Genomic DNA, 25,670 nt, shown 5'->3' with positions numbered 1-25,670 from the left:
AGTGCTGTGTCCAGTTGTGGGCCCCTCAATGGTGGGAGGATTGAGGGGCTGGAGCGGGTGCTGGAAGGGAAGGGAGTGGAGCACATGTCCTGTGCCGAGGGAGCCTGGGGGGGATACAGCCTGGAGGAGGTTGCAGGGTGGGGGTGACACCTTCTCACTCTTGGCACCTCTGTGACAGGAGGGTGCAGCCAGGTGGGGCCAGGCTGTGCTCCCAGGGAACAAGAAAACATGACTTTCCCACAAAGGCTGATATTAGAATGCGTGTGGCGGATTCACTGTGGCGGGAGGTGTTTAAGAAAAGCCTGGGCATGGCACTCAGTTCTCTGGTCGGGTTGCCACGGTGGCGATCGGTCACAGGTTGCAGCGCGCCCTTCCACCCCGGTTCATCCCGCCATTCCGTGATTCCGTGTCCGGCCCGGCGCACACTTCGCTTCCCGCGGGGTTTGGCCCCGCCGCGCCGCCGTAGCGCTTCGCCTCAGAGCCGCGGCGGCCGCGGGTCCCGGCGATGTCGTTCCGCGACCTCCGCAGTGAGCGCGGCGGGACCGGGCCGGGCTGGGCGGGACGCGGCACCGCGGCTGGGCCGCCCGGGGAGCCCCGCTGCTCCGCTCGGCCGCACACGGAGCTGCCGGCGGCCGGTGCCGCGGGATGCAGGGCTGAGCCCCGCTCCCTGCCTGGGAAGGGACCCCGCTGCCGGGGGATGGCACGGGCGGGATTCCCCCGCACGTAGGGAGCGCTATTGAATGCTGTCTTTGCGGGGAGAGGCGCTGTCTCCGTTGTTTCAGCTTAGTAAATCTCATTAAAAACGCCTGTTTTTACTTTGGCGTGTTTTCTGTTAATTAGGTTAATTATAGAGGTTTAATTTTTTAACAGTGCTTTGCAGTAGGCGTTATCTCATGGTAACTAAGCAGCACTCTGTGGGAGATGGCAATCTTGGCAAAGCCCTTACTGGATATCTAAGAAGGAATCCCTGCTCTTCCTCATTTTTCAGATTTTACTGAGATGATGAGGGCGCTGGGGTATCCTCGACTCATATCCTTGGAGAATTTCCACACCCCAAACTTCATGCTTGTGTCAGAAGTGCTGCTGTGGCTGGTGAAAAGGTTGGTGATGAGGCCAGCGAATTTTGGGGTGATGCTGGGATGCGGGGAGTGTGCTTGGAACTGATGGTGTGCTGTGAAATTAAGGAACTCAGTGATATTTAGTCATTCTTTGAACTCTGCTCTTCTAAATACCAGATAGAAATGTGGTAGATCACAGGTTTTTAGCTTAATGGCACAACCTGGAGTAGCAGACCCAGTGACTCAGTGCTGGCAGAGGTTGAACTCTGACTTTGGGCACATTCAGAAGCAGTCTTATCTCTCACATATTCTCCAAATTCCACTGCCATCCCTGTCCATGTCTCGTTTTACCCAAACAGGGTGATCTCTTGTTGGAACTTCACCAAAACCCAGCCTTGTTGCTACAGCTGTTGGCTGATCCTGGTATTGTCCTGCATCCACAACATGTGTAAAAGAAATAAAATGGTTTGCTTCTGATTCTACTACTGTCCACCTGCAGTTTTACACTCACTTAACCCATTGACAGACTTTGGTTAAATATTTCTGGATGTTGAAGTGCTATTTGAATTATATATTATCTTCTCTTGCTTAAAAGTGAAATTAAGCGTTTGTTTTATTATTTTTTTAAGATGATAAGGTAGAACATTATAATAGAAACCAACATTGACCAGTTAGCCTGATTGCTATTTTTTGGCCTGGATTAATAACTAGTATCTATTAAGTTTAATGACCAAGTTGTTAGAAATTTGCTGAATACACTTGCAGTTGTAATGAAATAGGGTTATACTCACAACCATTCAAATTACTTAGATTAAGTTGCCTAAATAGTCTTTAAAATGCTGCTGTTACACTGAGGGTCCAAATCACTGAATTTCCTTTTATTCTTCCCTGGTTTCTGCAGACTGGCCACTTCTAGAAGTTTCTGCATATTACTCATTTTTTTAAAGCATTTTACAAATTTCAGTTTGTTTTTCCCTAAGTTTCTTTTACTTGTGAAAGGAGTAGGTTTGAAATGATGTCTGGGTATGAACTTGTGCAGTGTGTGAGGTTTCACAGCTCTTGCAGTTTGTACAAACCCACTGTGTGCATTCCAACCTCTGGATGCCCTAGTCTGCAATAGGGATTTATTTACACATTTATTTTCCAGTCCAGTTGCCAGAAGCTTGTTCTGATCTCCAGCTGTTGTCTGCACAGGTATGAACCTCAGAGTGACATTCCTGGGGATGTGGAGACAGAGCAGGACCGGGTTTTCTTCATTAAGGCCGTGGCTCAGTTCATGGTGAGTCTGCCCAGGAGCTCTGCTTGGGCTGAAATCCTGAAAATCTGAAATCCTGCTTCCATGGCAGCTTTAGAACTTTCTCTCTTAACCCCAAAGAGTTTCCCTGCAAGGGGTGGCTAAGTTGTATTGCATTCTGGTGATGCTTTATCCTTGGAAGTGTCCCAGGCCAGGCTGAACAGGGCTTGGAGAAACCTGGGATGGTGGAAAGTGTCCCTGCCCATGGCAGGGGGTGGAGCTGGATGAGTTTAAGGTCCCTTCCAACCCAAACCATTCCATAATTCTGTGATCCTGCTTCTGGAAATCTGAAGAGGCCAGGGCATGCTGTTACTGACATTCTGTACTTCTCTCTGCAGAACTGGAATCTAATTACAATATTGGGATCTAAATTAGCATCTAAAACAATATTCATCTTTATCTCTTCTTATTTATGAAGTGGAAGACACAGCCGTAGATGGGAAATGCTCTTAAATAATTTAAATTGTTTTGGAAGAGATCCCACCATGGTTATTGCTAACTTTGGATGTCTGATTCTTTCCTGTGCTTGAATAATCTTAAGTTCTGATTGTTTCATTATAATATAGAACCATGTATTGGTTGTATGAGATTTCCCATAGATCAAGGCATGTGTTCTTTTCTCAGATCAATTTTTTTATGCCTGAGCATACTTGGATTGGGCCATCAAATTTTTTAGTCTTTTGGAATAAAACAGCATTATCTTTCATGTAATTCATATTATTTGGAAGCAGTGTGAGCCTTTGATGTTAGATTAACACTCTTCAGTGTGTGAGAAGAGCTTTCTGAGGCTGCAGGTGAATCTGAAAGCAATAGAAGTTTCAATGCTAATACCAAAAATTAATTGCAATACTTTTAAAAAATCTTAAAACTCACTAAAATGTAATTTTAACAATATTTCCCTTGTCATTTGTGAATAATGTGTACCATAACTTATCTTAATTCTTAATTTTGCCATGTTCAGAGCAGGGTACATCCTTGTACATATTAGAATGTACTTTTGAGCCCTGGAGCATCATGAGATGGAGTGAACAGGTCTGTTTTGTTTGGAAGGGTTTCCCCCTCCAAGCACAAGTCTGGAAGCAGAAATAATGGAATGATTTTCAGTAGCTGACTTCATGTCAGAAATCCCAGGGGTTTTGGAGAATGACATAATATGATTCAGAAAATTAAATTAATGGAAATTACTTTAATCATGCTGTTTGTGGTCTCAGCTAATATTACAAGTTAGTGTGGGGATTATTGTAGGTTTTCAGCATTTTTGAGGATGAGAGAAGCTTGTAGACATTTCCTTAATAATTCACTTTCCATGCAATCCACAATTATCCTCCCCAGGAGTTAATGGCTTTATGCATCTGTGGGCAGATGGAAGATGTGATGGAGACAGAATTGTCTCAGAAGAGAATGTCAGCACAGATCCATCATCAGGAAGTGTAACTGGAGCTTTGCTCTGCTGTACTGAGCAAGGAGTGAGGAGGTGTTAATTTTTCACTCAAATTAGCCACTGCTCTGTGCTCCTGGCAGTTTGAGAACTTACCAAATGTCTCCTTCCCAGACCCAGCCAGAAAAGTTCTGAAATGCAAGGTTGCCTTAGGTGTGTTTTTAATCAATCTCCCCCCCTAGAGCTGCCCTGATCAGTGGGGCTCAATACCTGGCTCCTGCTTGAGCCCACTTGAATCCAGTTTTGAAGTAGAGTGCAACAAAAACCCTCCAATGAGTTAATCTCATAGAAATTCATTCATGAAAACCAACTCAGCAACCCAAGGGCACAAAACCTTTTGCAAGAGTCAGACATCACAGATAAATTTGGCTTAATTATATTAATAAAGCAAATTTTCTGGCTGTTGCTGCTGTTCTTGTTGTATATTTATATTTTTGTTGCATTTTAACCATTTGATCTTCAGAAGAAATAGCTGTGGTTTTCAGTGGTTCTGTGAAACTAGAAATATTATAAAATAAAACAACAAATCAAATAGGTGAGTGTTTAAACATGAAGTGATGGAGGTGACTTTCCAAACATGAAGTTGTTTTCTTGACCCCACAGTGCCATTGTGCCAGTCTGAAAAACAGATTTACTTGTCTATGTATTTCTTCTCTTTTTAAGTAGCCTTCAAATGAAAAACCTTTTTTTTTTCCTTTTATTAGACATTGATTTCACTCTCTTGAGGGTGAATGGAGCTGAAATTGGAGCTCCTGTTTCTAACAACATGCTTTATAATTTAGTGCTTCAGTCCCCTTTGGATAGGGGTGTTTAACAGAGTGTCAATTTAATGACCATTTCTCCTAAAATGGAATACTTGCTGTTTCTGCTATTAATTTTTTAGATTGCTTCTGCTGCAGGGGAAGGGAGGTGAACATACTTGGCTTTTCACTTTGTGCCTTGGCTCATTTGAGGTCATTCTCAGACCAACATTTCAAAAACAATTAGAGATTTTTTTGTACTCAGAGTCTCATATTCCCCTGGCTCTGGGTGCACAACATCAGGAGCCTGTTCTGGAAGTTTGGGCTTCAGTTTTTAGGATTTGGGACTTCAGGGCTGTGCCCATTCCCTGGGGAGCCTGTTCAGTGCCCCACCACCCTCTGGGGGAAGGATCTTTCCTGGGATCCAGCCTGACCCTCCCCTAACACAACTCCAGCCATTCCATGGATCCTGTCTCTGCAAACACATACAAAGAGTGATTTTCCTCTGCTGGCTTGAGATTTTGGGATGGGAGACAAGAGGAAGTATTTATTAGAAATTAAAATCTGATTTTAAAGTCACAAAGTCTTGACAAAATACACCTGGACAAAATAAACATGGGCCAATGTCCATTTGCTTTGTTTCTTTGGAAAAGCTGGAGCCAAATCCATGATTTGAAGTGTGGTGCTTTCTCTGTTTAGTTTCACAATATTTTTTCCTTTAGTCCATTATTCAGTGAAGCTCAATGCAGAGCTTATAATTGTATTGTACCAAATATTACAATATCTGAGTCTCTTCCTCCAAAAGAAAAGAAACATTTCAGCAAAGGTTTCATCATCAAAATACACTGAAAAGAAGATGTTAAGTCACTTTTGTGCTTCATGTGTCATTTTTAAACTTAATTTTTGGATCCATAGCTGGTGATCAGTATTTTTTTTTTTTTTGCTTTCTTGTTTAGTTATGCCATCACAAAGACTCCCTCAAAGTTTAATCTGAAATTTGTGGTTGTGGCTATTAATTTATAATATAAACTTACCAGGAATTTCAAGAACAACATTTTTGTCCTTTCTGTGGCAGATAGTAATTCCCCTCCCTTTATTATTTTGAAGCACAAAGAGATATTATTAGAATTCTAAAATATTCTTTTCTTTATTTTTCTGTCTTTCAGAGATGGGAGGCAAGGGAATAAAATCACTAATATCATAGCAGGGGAAAAATTGAGAGAAGCAATAAAACATTTGGAAGGTGCTGCTGGAAGAGAAGACAGTTAAATTAGGATAACTGCATTATCCTTGCAAGTCATTAAGGGTGAAATTTACCTCTGCAGCATCATCACAAGACCTGGGCAGCACTTACTTTCCACTTAAACTTAATTTGAATTTAAGTGGTGCATAGGGTTTTTGCTGATCTTTATTCAGGGAAGAAATAATGATAGTTTGAGGGATTTTCTGCAAATGTTCTGACATGCAGAAAGTGCACAGCTTACAGAAGAATTTCTATTAGAAATACCAGTGTTATGATGAGGCAAACCAGGTGTCCAAACAGAATTATTCTGTACAGCAGAGCCTGGTGCCTCCAAAAAGAGCTTTGAGTGGAGATCATGGAGGGTTTTTGTAACAGTGGTGATGTTTTGCACCACTTCATTAGGGGTTTGTCTCAGTCTCTTCTGCCTTCACTTAGAGCCAGGATTAATAAATACACAAAGGAAACTGATTTTCTGATATTTGGGCTTGGTTGTTTATTAAATCTTATCAGAAGTACAGGAAGTTCAGCAGCACTTGGAGATTAATCCAGCTGCTACAAGGTCTCTTAAAGCTAAACAGTCCAATAAAAAAATAACAACTATATTATACTTTTAACCCAATAACTAAATTCTCATAACTCTCAATACAACACTAACTGTCCAACCAAAAACTACTACCTAAAACCATGAATAAAAACCAACAACAAAAAAAAATCACCCAAAATCCTCCATCTTGTCCCATACCTATTACTACATTATAAAAACCTCAAATTTAACACCCTTCACCGTATAAAAACACACACTTCTATTTAACTACACACTTGAATTTTAACTTCAAATTTAAAAGCCATCTCCAAAACTAAATCAAAAATAATATTCTCCAAAAAGTCAACACCAAAAAACTAAAGTTTCTAACATCCAACAGATTTGGTTCTTTGTGACTTCCTGAATTCCTTCTTTCTTGCCCAAGGCTACCAAGGCTCACATCAAGCTGAACACAAAGAAGCTGTACCAGGCTGATGGATATGCTGTGAAGGAGCTGCTGAAGGTCACCTCGGTGCTTTATGGGGCCATGAGCACGCAGGGAGGGGAGCCTGCACACCTCCCCGAGGAGGACAGCACCAAGTTCAAGTTTGATCTGGGCTCTAAAGTAAGCACAGCTGGCACTCTTGTGTTCACTTGGGGAAAACTCATCTGTTTTCTAGCTGGAATTTAAGTGGAGAATGTTCTGGCAAGGCAGTTAGCAGGGCTGTGACTGTGGTTTGTTTTCATCTCTGAATTCTTAACCAGAAGCATAATACAAGGCAACAGTGGCACAAAATTGGTTCTCTTTGTATTGAAATGCTGGTGACACCATAGAAATATTGGAGTAGGCTGGAATAAAGATTGTTTTCTACCTACTAAACTTTGGCACCAAGAGGAGATTGAAAATACTGACTGAAAGTTGATTTTCAGCCCATTTGCATTGAATGAAAGGGAAATCTTCCTGTGATCCTTACAGACATCAAAGCTGTTCCAGCCCTTAAAATAAAAGAAGTCATCTCTAGATACTTTAAGAGCACCTTCTCTAAATATTTAAAAAAACAAAAAACCTACCAATAACCCAGCACTTTGCTAAATAGAGGAATTTCTGGTACTACTTCTGTGGAAGATGTCCCTGCCCATGGCAGGGGTGGGACTAGATGGGCTTTAGGTCTCTTCTCACACAAACAATTCTATGATTCTTGAGAGAAATGGTCTCCTATGTGTAAGTCTGATGTGTCTCTCTGAAAAAATAACAAAAAACCACTTGGTGGATGCTCAAAAGTTCATTACTTGTATTTCAGGCTGGTCCCATTCCTGTTGGTATATGAAGTTTTTACTTCTGCTCATAAAAAAGGTGATATTTCCCTTTGTCCTGGGCAGCACATGAACCAACAGCTGGCTGAGCCACAATTCTGAGGAGATTTGTGGGGTTTTTTTCCTTGGCCTAAAATATTTGGGGTTTCACTCAGAAACCTGTACCTGATAGGGCCTCACCTGGGTGGGTTCAAAGTCAAGAGAGACTCTGTCCACTCTGATTCTAGTGCAGAGTTTTGACCTCCAGTGCAATTTGGACATCAAAATGAGAAATACCATGGATATTTGTGATGTTGGGGATTCTCCTGCTATTCAGTGCTGTTGCTGTGTTCCCAGATTGCTGACTTGAAGGCAGCCAGACAGCTTGCTTCTGAAATTACCTCCAAAGGAGCAGTCCTGTATGACTTACTTGGCAAAGAGGTGGAACTGAGGGTAAGTACATGTGGAAAAACTTGTGTTCATTGTGTGCCACAAAGGAAAAAAGGGAAAAAAGTCTCAGTTCTTATTAATATCTGCATCTGACTTGAATATTCTGAGTTTGGAGTAATGGGCCTGACAGTTTGCATTTTCTTCCTGTCCTGTTCATGGCTGGACTGCAGGCAGCCTGAGAGAACAGCTTGGCTTTTTCTCTTCAGCAGAAAACTGAAACACTCTCTCTTTGCAAATCCATGTGCAGGCTGTAGTGGTGGGGATAGATATTCTAACACATAAATGATGCATGCTGTTAGTTTTCCAAGGGCAAGGCTCATTATTTCTGTGGCAGGAGCTGGAGGCATCACAGCCTGCAGGGTACATGTTCTTCAGCTTAGCTGGAGAAGTAAAGAAGGAAAATCAGAAGCTGTTGTATGAAGTGGTGCATACTGCCAGGAAGTCTTTTTTTTTTTACCATTTTTTTCTTCAGTTCCTTTATCTGCAATGCTGGAGGTTCTTCATTTTCTGAAAAGAAACTTCAAAGGAGGGAGACCCTGCATGGTGTTGGAAGTGTTCAGATGTCTGAGCTGCAGGGAGTGCACCCTTAAGAGCTGTAAACTCTGAGCCTCCACAATTAATGCTCCCAGGTCCTTGTTTGATGGAGTACAGGTGTTTCAAAGGGTGCTGGTACCCTGGGAAGTTCCTCCATGGAACACTGCTTTTCCTGCTGGATCCATACATCACTGTGGTGTGCAGGGTGTTAATATTTCAAATGAGAGGGAGAAGTGACAATCCAGTTTAATTCAACATGCACCAGTGTCACAGAACTGTTAATCAGTTACTTCTCCTCTTGCTCTCTGCTTAATTTCTTGGCTTTGAGGGAGTTTTCACACAGCTGCTGTGTGATGTGTTAATATTTGTTTTAGTGGAGCATTGGGCCCTTTTGCTCTGAGTGCAGCATCCCTGTAACTCTGCTAAAAGTCAAATATAGATATGTTCAGGCATTTTTAAAAGTACTCAAGCATTGGTTTGAATTGGGTGTTTTTCACTTGAAATTAAGGCTTTTAGGACATTGAGTTTAGAACTGGGCCCTGGAAAAGGGCCAGGCACAAGTGCAGGGTGCTGAAAAAGGAAGAGATGAGAAAGTGCTTCAGTGCAGCCACTTCTCAGTGGGACCGTTAACTCTGGAGTGGGAGCCTCCTTAGAGGTGCCATTCTAAAAGGATGGGATTTCTTGGAGAGAGCAGTGAGCACGTGTTCCTTGTGGCTGAGTACACAAGATGGGGCCAACTAATCCTGTCCAGGTGCACAGGTTGTGTTTTACACAAAGGCTTGGCAGGTGGAACTTGCTGTCCTGGAAAGGTGATGTTCTGTGCCATTAGCTCTGAGTGCATTGCCTGAAGGCAGCAGGTGACAGTGACAGCACAGAGAGAGCCTCCAGAGAGCTGCAGAAGAGGCTTTTGAGCTCTGTTCCTTATGATTTGGGGCTGGTTCCAAGGTTTTTCAGTGGTTTGTTAAAACTGAAGGACCCATTTTTGGGTGGTGTGTTAAATGTCAAGTTTGGAACATGCAGCAAACTTGAGACTTGAGCGTGTAGCAGAGCAAACAGGTTTCAGGTTAAAAGTCAGGAGGTTGCAGGAACCAGTTTTGCAGTGGAATTTGTAATTTTAAGTTATCAATAAAATTTAAATTTAAATTTAAATTACCCCACTCTGCATTTCAGTTGAAGTGTGAAATTTGCCCATCACAGGAGAGGCTTAGAGCCAAACGCTGCTGGGTTTTTCCATCACTGCTGGGTCTGGATTTCTTGTCAGTGCTGAGGGAAGTCAGGAATTGCTCTTCCTCATCTGCCACATCCCCTTGGGTCTGTCACAGGGAGGTGCTCAGGAGACCTCAGGAATGGCATCCTGTGCCTGCCCTTCCCACCCATTCCAGGCAGGAAACAATTGAAGTTCATTCTGGCTTTGGCTGGAGAGTAGAGCTTTGCTGGTAGACACCAAATTAGTTGCCATTAAACCAAGATTGCTTTTATTGCTTTTTAATGTGATTATTGATTTAAGATTATTGATTTCCATTGGTTATTTTCTTCTGGCAGTGCCTGGCTAATTAATGCTCACACTAAGTGGCAGTACCAGGGGGTTTGTGCTGTTGAAGGGCAGGGGAGCAGTGTGGTTTAGTTTTTTATTCCATTTCACTCTCCTGAAATCTGTTGCATTGGCTAAAATCTATCAACAGCTGTCATAGTGTTTAAAGCAATTTGAAAACATGGGAGTTTTATGTTCCCTGAATCTCTTTTCTCTTTCTTTTTCCTATCCATTCATTTCCAAATATTTAAATAAAAGCTCTTCCTACCTAAGCTTCAATAGGCTGATGATAAATCTTATTTCTATCCTAAGTGAAGGTGGCTTCATTTTCCAGGAACTATAAAGGAAATGCCAGCATTTGGCACTAATGGGTTGACTAGATCTGTTTTCATAGTCTGAGCAGCTTTTGAGGAAAGATCATTGGGGAAAAGTGAAATAGAACTCATTATTTTGTTTGGAAATGTTGACTCTAATTTGCTCCACAGCCTTTACCTTCTCTGTTAGAGTCTTTTTGTACATAATTTGTATAGAAACTGTAGAAAAACTTTATACATTAGATAAATTTCATTGTTCCAAGTCATGAAACACTTTTTAAAATAAATTACTTTCTGAATAAAACAAATTTCAGCTAGAGAAGAATTTAGAGGAATAGTTCTGTTAGATTTATTGGAGGCAAAGAGAGCTGTAAATGTATGTACATATTTTTGGGGAAGAGTTGAGGTGTGATTTCTTGGAAATGTGATTCTGTGCCTTTCTGAAGCCTTTGCAAATACCTTATTTCCTGACTGAATATACAGTTCCTTGTATATAAACTGCTTCCCAAGTTAATCTGTAATGCTAAAAAAGAATCTTTAATTAACAACAGAGGAAGAAACAAAACCTACAGGGTGTGCTGAATTCATGGTGTTGTTAAGTTATGTGAGAGAAAAAATCCCAAACAACCCCCAAAGCTGTATTGTCAGATGAAAATCCCAAATATAATTACTGAGCTCCATGGAAGCTCTGCTGTTTCTGTGGATGAGCACAGTGCAGGTTATTGGTGTCCTGTGGCAGTGCTGGAGACAGAATTTTTATTTTAAAACACATTTAAGCATTACATTTAGAAGGTAATTTGCAGCTTCTAGTCTTGCTGGTCCAATCTTGGAGCACAGAAATTGCAGTTGGGATTTGTAGAGTTTATTTGAGCTGATGAATGAGCCTGGTACCCCTAAATGAAAAGCCAATTCCATGCAAATTCTGTGCATGGAGAAATACATCTTCATCTTTATTGCTTCCTTTCCTGCCAGGGGCACTTTCTCTGTATTTCATTGCTATGTCACTTTAATTTTCAGAATATTTACAGTTTCCATTGGAAGAGTAACCAGGCTCTGTTGAGTTCTGGTTTTCTTTTTTTTTGTATGGGGAAGGTGGGGTTGATTTGGATTTGAGATGAGGATGAGAGATTTTGTTTGAATTTCTTTCTCTGTCTTCCTACACAGTACTAAATGAATGGAGCAAAGAAGTTGAAAATACCAGGCTGTCATTAAGGCTGTCAAACCCCAAATCAAGAAAAGTAGCAAGAGAATTAATGTCAGCACTCAGGCAAAATGCAGCACTGCTTCCCTAAGCATCCCCTTTTCTGGGATCTACACAGCTGCCATTCTGTACATGGAAAAATATGTAGGAAAAGCCAGTGGTGCTCTGTATCCTAAAAATATGGCAAGGTGGGGGAAATGGCCACATTAACCTTTGGGGGAAGGGAGGGATGATGAGCTGCTCCAAATCATTCTTCAGCTCAAAATCAAGCAGTAATTAGACTTTCAAGGCCAGTTGTCCTCAGTTGAGGAAGAGTTCTCTTGAATTACCCTACAATGGAAATCCAAAAGGAAAAATCCCTGGCTGTTTATAACTCTGAGTGCCTCCCACTCTGCTTCTGCCAGAGATCCTGGGCCACACTAGCAGGAACCTGTCAGGAAGCTGCCCTGCTCAGACTTGCTGAATTACATGAGAAGATAATGGAGAGAAAAAAAATCCAGAAGAAAACTGCCACTGTGCTGCTGGCAGGCAGAAAGCTTTCTGACCTTCTCAGGCTTGTTTTAATTTTTTCATTAGCTGGAAGGCTTGTAAAAATAAAGAAAAATGAAAATAATATTTTCTTTTAAGGCTTTTAGCTTGTGCTGAAGATGGACAATGCAGTGGGTTTGTTTTCTAATGCTCCTCTTGGCACTTATCCCATCAGTGCCCTTGAACAAAGTGTTTATTCCCTGTATCTGCTCCTGTAAATAGAGGAATTGCTGGATTTGGTAGATTAAAGCTTTTAGCAGCCACATGAAATGTTTTCCACTCTGTGAGGTTAAATTCTGGAGTGAGTCCAGGGCACTGCTCCCTGTTATTGTTATGGATGCCCACAGCACCAGCTTGTCCCCAAACTGATGGGAGTCACTGAGAATCTCATTAGCAGCTCAGCTGGGAGAGGCTGGAATGAAACTGTGCAGAGTTCAGAGCCAGCTGTGGAGCTGAGGCAGTGATAGTTCAGCACAAAGCCTTGCACCTAAGGACATTTCACTTGGATCTCTTTATTCCCAGCTTTTGGATTCAAGAGCCCTTCCTCCCTTCCTTCCTTCCCCCTGCTGCTGCTGCTGCTCAGAGGGAGATGTGATTTCAGAGCTGGCTGCATCACTCCCTGCCCTTTGGAATTTAACTGCAAAAAATCATTTTATTGGGAATGTTGGAAGCATTTTTCTGCCTGCCAAATGTTACTTCTGGATACAAGACACTGCCTAGGGGAGGCTGATAAATGAATTTCTCTCATTTCCTGGCCTTTGGTTACAGAACTGCCACACATAGAACTTCTAGTGTGAATTTGTAACTTGAAATTGCCACAGCTCTGGAGAATTACTTGGTTTACTTCAGTTTTTTTGAATAGTCTTGCTTCTAACCCAAGCCTAACCTATCACTTTGAGGAAGAGGGCTTTTTGCAAATTGGGAATCCAGAATTAACCCTTGCACCTCTGATCCAGTCTTGAATCAATATTAGATTGCTTTAACCAGAACTGCAGTTGTGTGCATGTATTTAAAGTCAGAAATTATTTTGTATGACCTTCCCAGGAGTACTTAGCTTGAAGAAATGTCATCAGCTGTAAAGTAGTGGTTGGCACACTTTTCCTGGAATTTTGGGGACCAGTTTTGTCCAATGGCAGGGAGTTGGAATGAGGTGAGCTTTCAGGTCTCTTTTTTCCTTTGTAAACCAGCCAGCAATGCCCATGCAAGGCCATTTCTAGCTGATTGTATTTGGAATTTCACTCACAGGCCTAGCTTCTCCTCTGGAACAAGAATTTCCTTGTCATCTTCCCACAGTCTGGAGGAGACATCCCAGGCCACCTCCTGGCCAAGGAGCCATGAAGTGACCCCCTGAGGACTGATCCAAGCCTTACCAAGTGCAGTCTGTCCTCAAACCTTGCACAAAGTAAAAGAAAAGTGAGAATTCTGAGAGTGTGGAAAGATCATAGGAGCTACATCCTGGGGTTTGTGAGCTGAGGGTGAATCAGTGGCATCAGCTCCAGAGCCAGAAGATGGATGCACCTGGTGAGGGAGGGGACAGAGCAGGGTAAATTCATCCCTGTCAGAAAGCTTTAAAGTTCTTTCCTGCCTCAGCAGAACCACATGCAGGTTACTTCTGATTCTTTTTGATCCACTGAAATTTTTTTTTTTTAGTTTTCCAGTTGCTTCTCTCCTCCAGACCTCCTTGTGACATGGGTTTTACATGCTGGGGTAGCTGAGGGTTTGGGGCACTGGCTGTGGCTCTGCATTGCTGAGTGGGGAAATGTCTTTGGAGACTGCTGAGATGAGCATGAAACCATGGTCTGGAAGCAGCAAAATTCTCAATTAGCATGACTTTAATGTCTTCAGGAGAAAATGGGCTGTTGGGAAGGGTCAGATTCTTTCAGAAGGATTGATGTCCCTCATGAGCCTTCCCTATCCTTGTATAACAGTGCCAAATCATCCATCCCCTAGATTGGCCAAATGTGATCCCAGCATGTGTGAGTGAACTCCCTGAGGAATAAACTCCTGAAGGAATGAGGAGTGCACAAACTTCTCTGTGCATCAGGCTTTGAACTCCTGGGAAACAAAGATTTAACCTGTGGTTGAAAACGCAGAAGAAGAATCATGGAATTATAGGGCTGGAAAGACCTTAAAGATCACCCAGTTCCACCCCTGCCATGGGCAGGGACACCTTCCCAGGTTCTCCAAGCCCCATCCAGCCTGGCACTTCCAGGGATGGGGCAGCCACAGCAAGAGCAGTGTGTTAAGAAAAAAGCTGTAATTTCTGTTCCTTACCATAATAAAGGTGTTTAGAAACCTCTGCTAGACCTTGAGCACATCAGAACATGTTATTACACCACATTCATCATCAGTGACTTCAGTGCTGGTCATGCCTAATTACTTGCCTTGGTTCCTTCCTGCAGTCTGGAGGAGGAGTGCTTCCATTTTTCCATAGATCAGCCACACTGGAAGCTGCTTTATCAGCTTTTGGTCCATAAAAATGGAAATCCATTACCAGCTGAAAATGCTTCCCTGGGCATATTTGCAGAATGGGTTTTGCAATAGTGGTTCTTCATAGTTAACTGGGAATGAAGCTCTAGGAGAGAGATTCCCAGTAAGGGAAGTGGTGGGTGCATTTGCAAAGGGTCCTTCTTGAAAAGAGATATTAAAGATAAAACTTTCCTCTCTGACAGTGTTCCTAGAGTAACAGAAAAAGGCCCAGTGACTGTTACCCAGGGAAGCTGTGACAAACATGCACCAAAAAATGTCAGTGGTTTTGATAGATTCAACATACATTTATGTTTCCATTATATTTCCACTACATATTACTATTTTTCCATGATAATTAATACCTTTCCCACTTAGACTTGTTACTCCAGGGAGTCAGAGTTAGGTTAGGGGCAGTGAGGTTACTCTGCCCGTTCCAAGGCAGAGTTTTAGGGATGAGCTCTGTGTAAAGAGGATTCTCCTCTCCATCTCTTGGGGTGTGAGGGGTTAATTGCCCTGACCTTCTCCTTTTCCAGTCTAACCCTGATTCCACAGTCTGAAAACACAAATTCCAGCCTTTCCACTGCTCTGCATTTCCCTGACAGATTTTTGCAGGCAGTTGTGGCTGTAGGACTGAACCTTGTTGTAGAAAACGATGTGGATTTCTGTGGGAGACTCTGGTGTGTAAATGGAACTTCAGGGCTGTTACAGGGAAGACAGAAGAATGAAGGACATTCAACTTGCATAAAATATTCCACCTAAAAGGGCAGATCCTCAGAAATTCTCCAATCCCATCATCTCCTTGCCCTGCCCCAGTGCAGTGCCCTGTGAATATTCTGGGGTGTTTCACCAGGCTGCTGCAGGGGAGTTGGTGATGGAGTTGTTTGTGATTACAGACTGCACTCCTTGCTCTTCCTTTGACCTCTTTGCAAGTGGAAAGGACAATAACTCCTGTTCCTCTGCTGTTTTGTTTGAATTGTGTTGGCTCTGTGGCACAGACCCTCTGAGCCCAGTGCAGTTGGCAAAGGCCTCACAAATGAACAGGGATTTTGCTAATCCTGGCAAAGGCCTTACAAATAAACAGCAATTTTGCTGAGTTTCTGAAATGCTAAATGTTCCCTGAATAACAACTGAACTACATTATTCTTCCCCACCCTCCTCCAGAAACATCTACCTGTGGAATTATTTGGGAATTTGTATAGCACAGATGTTTTGTATCTTCTTTCTGCTCAAATGAACTTTCTGCTTTGGAGTTTGTTCTTCTCTGTGGACAGAGGGATGTTCATGAGCACTTCAGGCACTGTGAGCAGTCACTGCCACCAGCAGATGTAACTCCTGTCACTCTCCCCAACAAAATGTTTGTTTTTCTTCTTTTCTCATGCTAGGAAAATGAGTTTTTGTGCAGCATGTGCTGGGATTGCTCAGAGACCTGATCCAGCAGAGGAATGAGCTCAGCACATAAAGCTGCTTTTATTTTTTTGCTGGATGAACTCCCAGGTTGGGTTCACCCTGCAATTCCCTGGACTGGAGGTGGTGGGAAGGGAGCAGGCTCTGCTGGAGCTGAGCTGTGCAATCTGGAGAGTCTGGCATCTTAGCAAAGTTATTGGATCTGCTACCAGAATTCCTCCTGTAGTGGGCTGGATACAGCCTGTGGCAAAGTGTACAAAGTATTTTTAGGTTCTTAATCAGTTATTTTCTAGAGAGATGCTTTCTCCATCTTTATCCACCTGTTACCAAGTGTTCTGCCAATATAAGATTGTTTTAGGGACATGGAGCTGGAAAATTCCCTCTCTTCCCTTCCAGTGCCAAGCAAGTAATCCAAAGTTTTTATGGAATGACCAGATCAGTGTTTAAGGCATCAATTAGACAAGTGCACACCCAAGCCCATGTGCCCCCAAAACTGCTGATAGGGGAGGTTTTTTAATCCTTTGGGATCTAAACAAGGATCACTGTGGGGTTTTTGAGGAGTCTCAGAAGCAGAAATGCCCATACATCTGCAGCATGCCATTTTCACATGGACCATGGAATATCCTGGCTGGGAAGGACTCACAGGGATCATTCAGTGTAGGACACCCCACAATCCCAGCCTGAGCATTGTCCAGAGGCTCCTGGAGCTCTGGCAGGGTCAGTGCTCAGTGTCCACCTGCCTGGCACAGTTTGGTGGCTTTGCAGTCCTTGTAACTCCACTTTTGGGACACTGTGCTCCTCTACCTGCACTGGCGTTTTCATGGGTTGTGTTGTACAGGTGATGGAATCTTCTATACCCTGCTCCACATGTAAAATCAAAGCAGTTGCCAAAAATCTGCCTTCAAGAATACCTGCAGTCAGGCACAGCACTCACTTCATTTGGAGAAGATGCCTAGATTGCTCCCTCCTGCTAATCTCAACTCACTTAATTTTTCATCATTCCTGCTCTCTAAATAATATCAGCCTTGGTGAATAAACACTAAATCCTACCCCATTTATTATATAGATGATCCTGTCATTGTTGCTTGATCACCCTCACTTCTGCATTAATTAGTTCCTTTGTGTAGTGTTGAAATATATTGGTTCATTTTATTTCATAGGAAGCAAGGACAGAATCTATTGCCAGACCTTTGGAGATAAATGAGGCTGAGAAGGTGATGAAAATTGCCATTAACAGCGTTCTGGTAAGCAAAATATTGTTTATTTGATTGTAAAATTATAATTTTTCTGTTGCAAGAAGAAATTAGCTGTTTTTATCAACAGCCTCTGGGGTAAAGAGGGCCAAAGCCATCACCTACAGCTGCAGTTGATGCATCTAAGAGCTGCTCTTAGCCCCTCTCATGGGGGAAAACACATCCTAGTCATATTCTCTGCCTCTTTTGGGAGCTTCACCCCAGAAGCTCTACAGGAGGGACAAAAATTGCCCAAATCAGCACAGAAATCTACACCCTCTACCTTGTTTGAGCCCTGTGAGCTCTGCAGAGTCAGGGCTGCTAGGAGTGACCTGGTTTAGTCCAGAAGTGCTGGTACCTCTGGAGTTGGGATCTGGGCTCTGGAAGCAGGACAGCTGAGCTGACCAAGGGCTCAGTGAGGAGAGCTGGCACTGTGCTGATGAGGATCCTGCCAGGACACTCCTGTGCTTGGTGTGAAGGACTTTGGCCTGTCTGCACTTCCAGCACTGTCTTTGCTCCAGTTCTGAATTTCTGAACTTTCAGCTGCACTGTGTGAGGAGAGAGTTAATTAACTTATCAGTTATTTCACTGCAAACTGTATCCAGTCCAAGGGTTTGGCTACAAGAGGGGAGCTCCAGAATAAGATAGATTCCAGGCAATCTTCCCTTGTGTTTTGCTCCTGCTCACAGCCTGTGTGAATCCCAAATGTTGTTAATGTGCATTTCTTACTCCAGCTGTAGAGCTGATGAACTGAGAGCTGCATGAGAGAGGGATTGTCTTCCTGGCAAACAGCAGTGGCACACACTCAGCTCATTAATCCTGGTCCAGCTCATGGAATGACCTGCTGGAGCTGAGCAGCACCCACATTCACTGCTGGAATTCCTACAGAGGAATCTTCCCTCTCTGTCTCTCCCTCAAAGGATGCTCGTGGTTTCTTGAGCCTGAGCACATGGATGTACTCAGCTCATTTGAATAAACTGCAATATTGCCACTTCCCCTCCTGGTTCCTGTAACCCATGTTGAAATATTCTAAGATGCTTCCCAGATTTTGAAAAAAAATGATAAAGCAAAAATTAGGAAAGGATGAAGATATTCAGATGTAGGAAGTTCTTTATAAAACTAACTTGTATCTTGAAGAGAGAAGAAAAATGATGGGAGCTTAAAATTCCCTAAAATAGTACCAAGAAACAAATGCATTTCTTATCTGTTTATTCAGAGAGAATCATGGAATCATTAAGGCTGGAAATGACCTGAATGATTCCATTAAGATAAAATCCAAAAAGACCTTAATGATGTCAAAAGGTGGGCTTCTTCCTGCGTTCTACTGCTTCTTCAGTGAGAAGGAAAGCTAAAGTTACAGGTGTGGGTTTTTTCCAGAATGTTGGCCAAAAATCAGGTGTTTTACATTTTCAAATGTCCAGTTAGTTCATTATCCTGGCCACAAAGAACTTTTGAATTTCCATTGCCTATAAACACAGATGAGATTATCCAGAACAATGTTCAGCATCAGAAAGATAAATTTAATTATCCCAATGCCAGCCATGGTTCACCATCCTTCTCTTTCAGGGAGAAGTCCAAAAGACTAAAGACATGTTGAATAATGTGGCTTTGGATGAAGCCAGTTTGGAAGCCAAGATTGAAAAACGAAAATTGGAACTGGAGAGAAGCCAGAAGAGGCTGCAGGCTCTGCAGAGTGTTCGGTACAGATCATGAACTGATTGTCTGTAGGGAGGAGTGAACATAAAGGATGGAACTGGGGCAAACAATCCCTCTGTTCCCAGAGACTTCTGGTGTTCACCACCAGTTTAAAAAATTCATTCTGCAGCCCTTGTTAGGATCAGATGTTTGGGCACTGACACAGTCTGCCAGAAAATCTGTAGAATCACAGAACCCCAGACTGGTTTGGCTTGGAAGGGACCTCAAAACCCCTCCCATGGCAGGGACACCTCCCACCATCCCAGGTTGCTCCAAGCCCCATCCAACCTGGCCCTGGACACTTCAGGGATCCAGGGGCAGCCACAGCTTCTCTGGGCACCCCTGGGCACCCTCCCAGGGAACAATTTCTTCTCAATATCCACTCTAAATGTCTCCTCCTTCAGTATGAACCCCTTCCTCCTTGTCCTCTCACTGCAGTTCCCAATGGGTCCCTCTCCCTCCTTGGAAGCTCCTTTGGATACTGGAGTGTTCAGGTTCACAGTCTGGGTTGAATTCTGGCCGTTAATTAACCTGCAGGTTTATACAATCTGCAACGTGACCTAATATTAAACAAAGAGGAAATATTAGACAAGGGAGTGGTGGAAGGAATGAGCTGGATTCACATCTCCATTTTATCAGCATCACTCTGCAGGACGTGGGTTGGGTGGGTGTGAAGCTCTGAGGAGCAGCAGTGGTTTTTGGGGTGCCTCAGTCTCTTCTTGGGGGTAATTACATCATCACTTCATCATACCATCCAATTAAAGCAAGTGATGACTTAGGACACTTTTGTAGCAAGTAAGTCCCCAGCAAAGTGGATGATTTGGCAGCCATGCTACACACTAACTTTGTGCAGTTCTGGAACACAGGAAAATTAATCCAACATTGCCTTCTAAGGGGGCCAAAATGCTGCCTTTGTGCTTGTGGGAAAGGAAGAGGGAGTTGTACACCTCTCTCTTTTCTTTATGTAATTCCCTGGATTGTTTAGTGAGGGGCTTTGTCTTGAGCTTTTATTCTCTGAAGTGTGAAACCTTAAAAACAAGATTTTTTGGTTTAGCCGACATAGAAGAGCAGCTTCAAAACCAAAACTGCATTTCAGAATTCTGTATATACAGTGCAATATTTATAGACTCCTAGAATCACAGAGTGGCTTGGGTTGGAAGAGACCTTAAAGCTCATCTCATTCCAAGTCCCTGCCATGGGATATCTTCCACTGTCCCCATAAAACCTGGCCTTGACCACTTCCAGGGCTGGGGCAGCCACAGCTTCTCTGGGCAGATTTCAGTGATTTCTCTGTGCTTGCTCTCCCCAGCCCTGCTTTCATGGATGAGTATGAGAAGATTGAGGAGCAGCTGCAGAAGCAGTACAGTACTTACCTGGAGAAGTTCCGAAATCTGACCTACATGGAGCAGCTCCTGGATGATCACCGACGGGCAGAGCAGGAGATGTTTGAGGTAGGGCAGTTTGGAAGTGCTCAGCAGCACTGTACAGCCTGCAGGTCTTGTCCTTACAACAGAAAATGTTTTAACCCCCTTTTAATCCAAAGCACCACATGAGGAGTTGATGGAGTGACTGCAGGTGGGGGACAGTCCAGTGGCTGTGGCTGCTCCTGGCCAAGCACAGCAGCACAGCTGCATTCTCTCAGTTAATGGAGTTAAACCAGGGTAGTGATGGCTCTTGCCAGTCTCTGCCCCCCTGACTCATTTTCAGCTGCTGGGTTTTGTTCATGAAGAATGTTTTCAGAATTTCTGATCTTCCTTTTGCTGCATACAATGGATGGGCTTACTTCTAGTGTCTGCTGATGCATAAGGGTTTTTTAGCACAGGGCTCTTCAGTCTCCTCAAAGTATCACTGGAAACAGCCAAGAGCATCAGTGAGGAGATCAGATGTGCTGGGATCTTCCCCCTCACAGACTTCAGTTTTGTTTGGCATAATTCTGCCTTCTCTTGACTGGCTGAGTTGTGTCAGTTCAGTGTGATTCTCCTCGTGGGTAATCTGCATCTGTGGCCTGTTTTGCTCCAGATTTTCTTTGGGTGTTCACTGGACTGCAGTGCTTTCAGCCAGCCTTTCTTTCAGCTTCCAGCAGCTTCTTGTTTTGTTGTCATCATTCTCTCAGTCATTACCCACTCTGTCTTCTGTTCTTCATTGAAAACATGTTTGAGTGAATCCTTTCCTGGGATCTAAATGCTGCACCTGGAATTACAGAATCACAGCATCCATGGGGGTGGAAAAGGCCTCTGAGACCATCGAGTCCAACCCAGGACCCATCCCCACCTTGTCAGCAGCCCAGAGCCCTGAGTGCCACATGCAGGCTTTCCCTGAACACCTCCTGGAATGGGGATTCTGCCACTCCCTAGGTACCCCTTCCAGTGTTTACAGCCCTTTCCATGAGGAAATTTCTCCTGATGTCCAACCCAGACCTCCTCTGGCACAACTTGAGGCCATTCCCTTTTGTCCTGTCCCTGTTCCCTAGAGCAGAGCCAACCTCCACCTGGCTGTCCCCTCCTGTCAGGGAGTTGTGCAGAGCCAGAAGGTTCTCCCTGAGCCTCCTTCTCTCCAGCCTGAGCCCCTTTCCAGCTCCCTCAGGAATTCTCCAGACCCTTCCCCAGTTCCCTTCCCTGAACCCACTCCAGCCCCTCAATGTCCTTTCTGTAGTGAGGGGCCCACAACTGGACACAGCACTGGAGCCTCATCAGTGCACCCAATTAACCCATTGTTAATCAGTGCTTCCTCATTCCACCACCACCTTCTGGACACAGGGAAAGCCATGCTGTTGAGAGTTCTTTAGTATTTTGCTGTATTATTTGCTTGAGGGAAGAAATACCTTTTCAAAACTAATGTGGGCATTTGGTAACTTGTTAATCCCTGTGAACCACTTTCCCATCAAGCCCCTCTTTTCACAAGCACTGTCTGTAGAAGTTTTTTTCACCTTTTATCTGAAGTTAGTTCTATCTCTCTGTTTCAGTTCTTCACCATATCCTTGCCCCTCTCAAAAAAAGTCTTCAATTAAATCATAATCTTGAAGTGAAGCCTAAAATCTGATTTATCCCTTCTGTTGAAATGCCACTGAGACTTCACAGCCAAAGGAGAAATGCTTTGAACTGAGCTACCTGAAACTGTTTATGAATTCAAGTGCAGAATTTTGTTAATGAGTTGGTGCTCAGCTCTTCAGGGGATTTTTGTTAAAAGATAATAAGAGCAGGAAAAAGCCTTTGTCCCTCACGGCTGTGTCGTGATTAGAATATGGAGAGAACACTTTATTTTCCTTTTTTCTCCTTTCTCTGAGACTCCTGGGACCCTACCCATATGGTTTGGCTTGTGGTTTCCTAGGATAAGCAGGGAACAATGCTTCAGCCTAGTGCAGAATTAAAGAGTATAAAAACTGGGGACAAAGAGATGTTGTTTTGCTTTGCACATTTCTATCAGTTGTACCTAAAAATACTTGGAACATACAAAGGATGAGACTGTGACCATCTCTTTGTGGGCAGGAGTACAGTGACTCAGGCAGCCACAAGTGCTTTGCTGCAGAAGCTGCTGCTTTGGTAGAAGAAGAGGGGTGTGTGTATCTCTTCCAGCCAAATATTCACAAGTGCTGGAATCCAAACTGGGATTTCAAATCATTATGAGATGTCAGTCCTCAAAATCAAACTCCAGGACCTGGGGACTGAAAGAGGGTGAAGAATTTCATCTGGAGAAGAGAAGGCCCTGGGGAAACTGTAGAACGGCTTCCAGTGCCTGAAGGGGCTCCAGGAGAGCTGGGGAGGGACTGGGGACAAGGGATGGAGGGACAGGACACAGGGAATGGCTCCCACTGCCAGAGGGCAGGGCTGGATGGGATATTGGGAAGGAATTGTTCCCTGGGAGGTTGGGCAGGCCCTGGCACAGGGTGCCCAGAGCAGCTGTGGCTGCCCCTGGATCCCTGGCAGTGCCCAAGGCCAGGCTGGATGGGGCTGGGAGCAGCCTGGGACAGTGGGAGGTGTCCCTGCCATGGCAGGGGTGGAATGGGATGAGCTTTAAGTTCCCTTCCAACCCAAACCATTCCATGATTCTAATCTGGGTCCCAACTAAGTCAAGAGACTTGCTGGTGCACTCCTTCTTCCAAACCAGTGTTTAATCCATTTTGGATTAATTTCTGGCTAGCCTGGAACACAAGGATGTGTCTGTGACTTCTTTCAGTCTTGATCTGCTTTTCAGGTAGTGCTTCCACACTTTGGCTACTTTATGGTGAAGCAAAACTATGAGTTATTACATACTTTAAAAAAAAGAGAACAATTTGTTCCAAAAATGCTTTGCATGTTGTCCTACAGTTTATAATCTTGTGTCATTTTCAGCATCAACAGAGGAAAAAAACAACAAGGATAATTATATTTAATCTATTTTAAAACACACTTACTCCAGCTGTCAGAAACACTGAAAATTATGTTGATTTTCTTCCCCAATCCTGATTTGTCTTTTGTTCCACCAAACAAATCTTAATTAACTTCTGCAGTAGCAGCATGAGGCAATTCTTTTATCATTGCTGTGTATTGGCTAAAGGCCTTGCCAGCAAAAAGCATCAGCAGTGTAATTAGATTAATCCAGCACTCCCTGTGCTGTTCTGAGCTTCCTGGGCCCCTCTCCTTGATTTAGTCCACGATTTTAGGAGTTTTTGTTCTGATTCTCTCACTGAATAGTAAGTCAGATCTGTGCTGCAGTTGGACTCAGAGTGGTTGGGTATCCACAGCCACCAACCTGGACCAGCTCCTAATTAGCAAAGTGATTGAAAGATTTCAATTAAGTGACATTGAGCAGTTGAGGCACTCCAGAGCTGGTGGTTGTGTAAATTTTTGAGGTGTTGTTTCCTTGCTGTGGGTGTCCAGCCCCTGGTGGGGGCAGCTCCTGGTGTTGTCCTGAGCCTCCTGCTCCTTTGGCTGCCTGTGCCAGTCATGGGGAGCAGTGGCTGCAGTGTGATCAGTGTGATCCTGCCAGGCACTGGGCTGACAAATCTGTGTTAGAAGAACTGACAGGCTCATGTTGAGTCTGAGCCCAGCCCTTAATTGGAGATGAAGCAGCTCCTGCTGAGCACCTGCCTGTGTGATATGACAGCCTGTTGAAATATATGAAAAAAACAAAATTATTTGGCCATTATTACCTGGAGAAGACAGAAGTCCACCCATGACTTGTCTTTAGAATGGGTATCTCACACTTACTGACAACTGTCATGCATTACTGACTCATGGATCCAAGGAATTTCAACAAGGCCCTTTTGTCTTTGCAGTTTCCTTCGCCTGCTTTACCTCTTTTATTCTCCTTCTGTTCCTTTGTGCTGTTCATGGAATTAATCCATCTTCCTGCAGTTCTGTGCCAAGGCAGGGATTTATGAGCCATGCCTCCTCAAAAATTGGGTCTTATTTTTCTGCTTTGTAAAAAGATTCAGTGCAGTTAATTCATTTTTGCCCTGTTTCTAAGATGGGATAGTTTCGGGTGTTTAGACACAGAAGCTATTACAACTTTAGCTGTTCTAAAAAACCCAATTTTCAGGGGTTTTTCAGATTTGGGGGTTGAAATTCTCTCTGGATTATAAATGAATGCCTCTCTTTTAAAGGACAGCACAGACTAATACAGTTCAAAAAAGTGGTTTTGGAATTAGCTTATGTAATGCCAGAATAACTTGGCAATTTCCTTCAGCATTTGCCTTTTCCCTGGGGAAAATGTGCTTATTCTTTCTTGTGCTTCTCAGAGGACACCCCAGAAGTACTTTCCTCTCCAGCAGCTTTCTCCTAAGGTATTTTCAGACTGTTTTTATGCTGTTAGTGTGTAATCTCAGCTGAGGAGTACCATGAAGTGGTGGACACAGGGATGAGGATGTTCTCAGGCACTCAGTCTATCTTCGGTTTGGGATTGCTTAAACTGCTTTTCTTTTCATCATTATGGGGTTTCCAAGGGCATGTAGAGATAGAACAAGAGAGAATGGCTTTAAACTGAAGGAGGAGAGGTTTGGATAGAATATTGGGAAGGAATTGTTCCCTGGGAGGGTGGGCAGGCCCTGGCACAGGGTGCCCAGAGCAGCTGTGGCTGCCCCTGGATCCCTGGCAGTGCCCAAGGCCAGGCTGGATGGGGCTGGGAGCAGCCTGGGACAGTGGGAGGTGTCCCTGACATGGCAGGGGTGGGATGGGATGAGCTTTGGGGTCCCTTCCAACCCAAACCATTCCATGATTGATTCTATGGATTCTCATTAAACAGTCCTTCATGATTAGTCATGCAATTCCAGAGAAACAGATTGTGTTGTGACTTACCCTTTGCAATCCACCCTCCCCAAATAAAATGCCTTTTTCATTAAACTCTTTTTCTAATCAGAGCTTCTGAATATGCACATAATAAGTTCTGCTCCCTCTGAGGTACCCTTTGGTTCTGTGCTTTTTGCACTGAACTATCCCTCTTTTAGCCAGCACAAGGTTAACATGAAAAGCAGCTGGTTATAGCCTTTAATCTTCTAACTAATGTGCATCTGAATTATGACTGCTTTAAACATTTTACCAGTGCCAGGAGAGCACTCCTGGTCCAGCATTGCTGAATTTTGTGGAATATCAGATGTGAAAGTAAGCACAGGCTGCTGAATTGTTGGTTGCTTCTATTTTGGCCTTTAGTTCAGTGTACAAGGGTGACAGCATTGGTGCACTGAGACACTGAAACCAGTGGGGAATTGTGGAAAAAATGAGAGCAGGGGGAAGGGAATGCACAGGAAGA

The 25,670-nt window shown here is 43.6% G+C and overlaps 1 protein-coding gene across 2 annotated transcripts in view; it reads left to right on the top strand.

The window, feature by feature from the left end:
• The first annotated feature begins 268 nt into the window (after positions 1-268).
• Positions 269-25,670, top strand: part of CLUAP1 (clusterin associated protein 1) — a 55,895-nt gene continuing 30,493 nt past the window's right edge. Inside the window, exons 1-8 of one of the 2 annotated variants that reach the window (XM_056503514.1) lie at positions 269-527; positions 989-1,100; positions 2,253-2,337; positions 6,742-6,921; positions 7,947-8,042; positions 17,181-17,264; positions 18,819-18,952; positions 20,257-20,398. In XM_056503514.1, the coding sequence (XP_056359489.1) occupies positions 506-527; positions 989-1,100; positions 2,253-2,337; positions 6,742-6,921; positions 7,947-8,042; positions 17,181-17,264; positions 18,819-18,952; positions 20,257-20,398 (855 nt within the window). In that variant the 5' untranslated portion in view covers positions 269-505. Of the gene's footprint in view, positions 528-612; positions 724-988; positions 1,101-2,252; positions 2,338-6,741; positions 6,922-7,946; positions 8,043-17,180; positions 17,265-18,818; positions 18,953-20,256; positions 20,399-25,670 lie in introns of those variants that run through there. The other variant, XM_056503515.1, reaches the window with a different exon arrangement.

The sequence above is a fragment of the Oenanthe melanoleuca genome, chromosome 14 (assembly GCF_029582105.1).
Source record: "Oenanthe melanoleuca isolate GR-GAL-2019-014 chromosome 14, OMel1.0, whole genome shotgun sequence".
NCBI classification, from domain to species: domain Eukaryota; kingdom Metazoa; phylum Chordata; class Aves; order Passeriformes; family Muscicapidae; genus Oenanthe; species Oenanthe melanoleuca.
The sequence above is the reverse complement of the archived record's forward strand: the minus strand, read 5'-3'. Positions and strand labels throughout refer to the sequence as shown.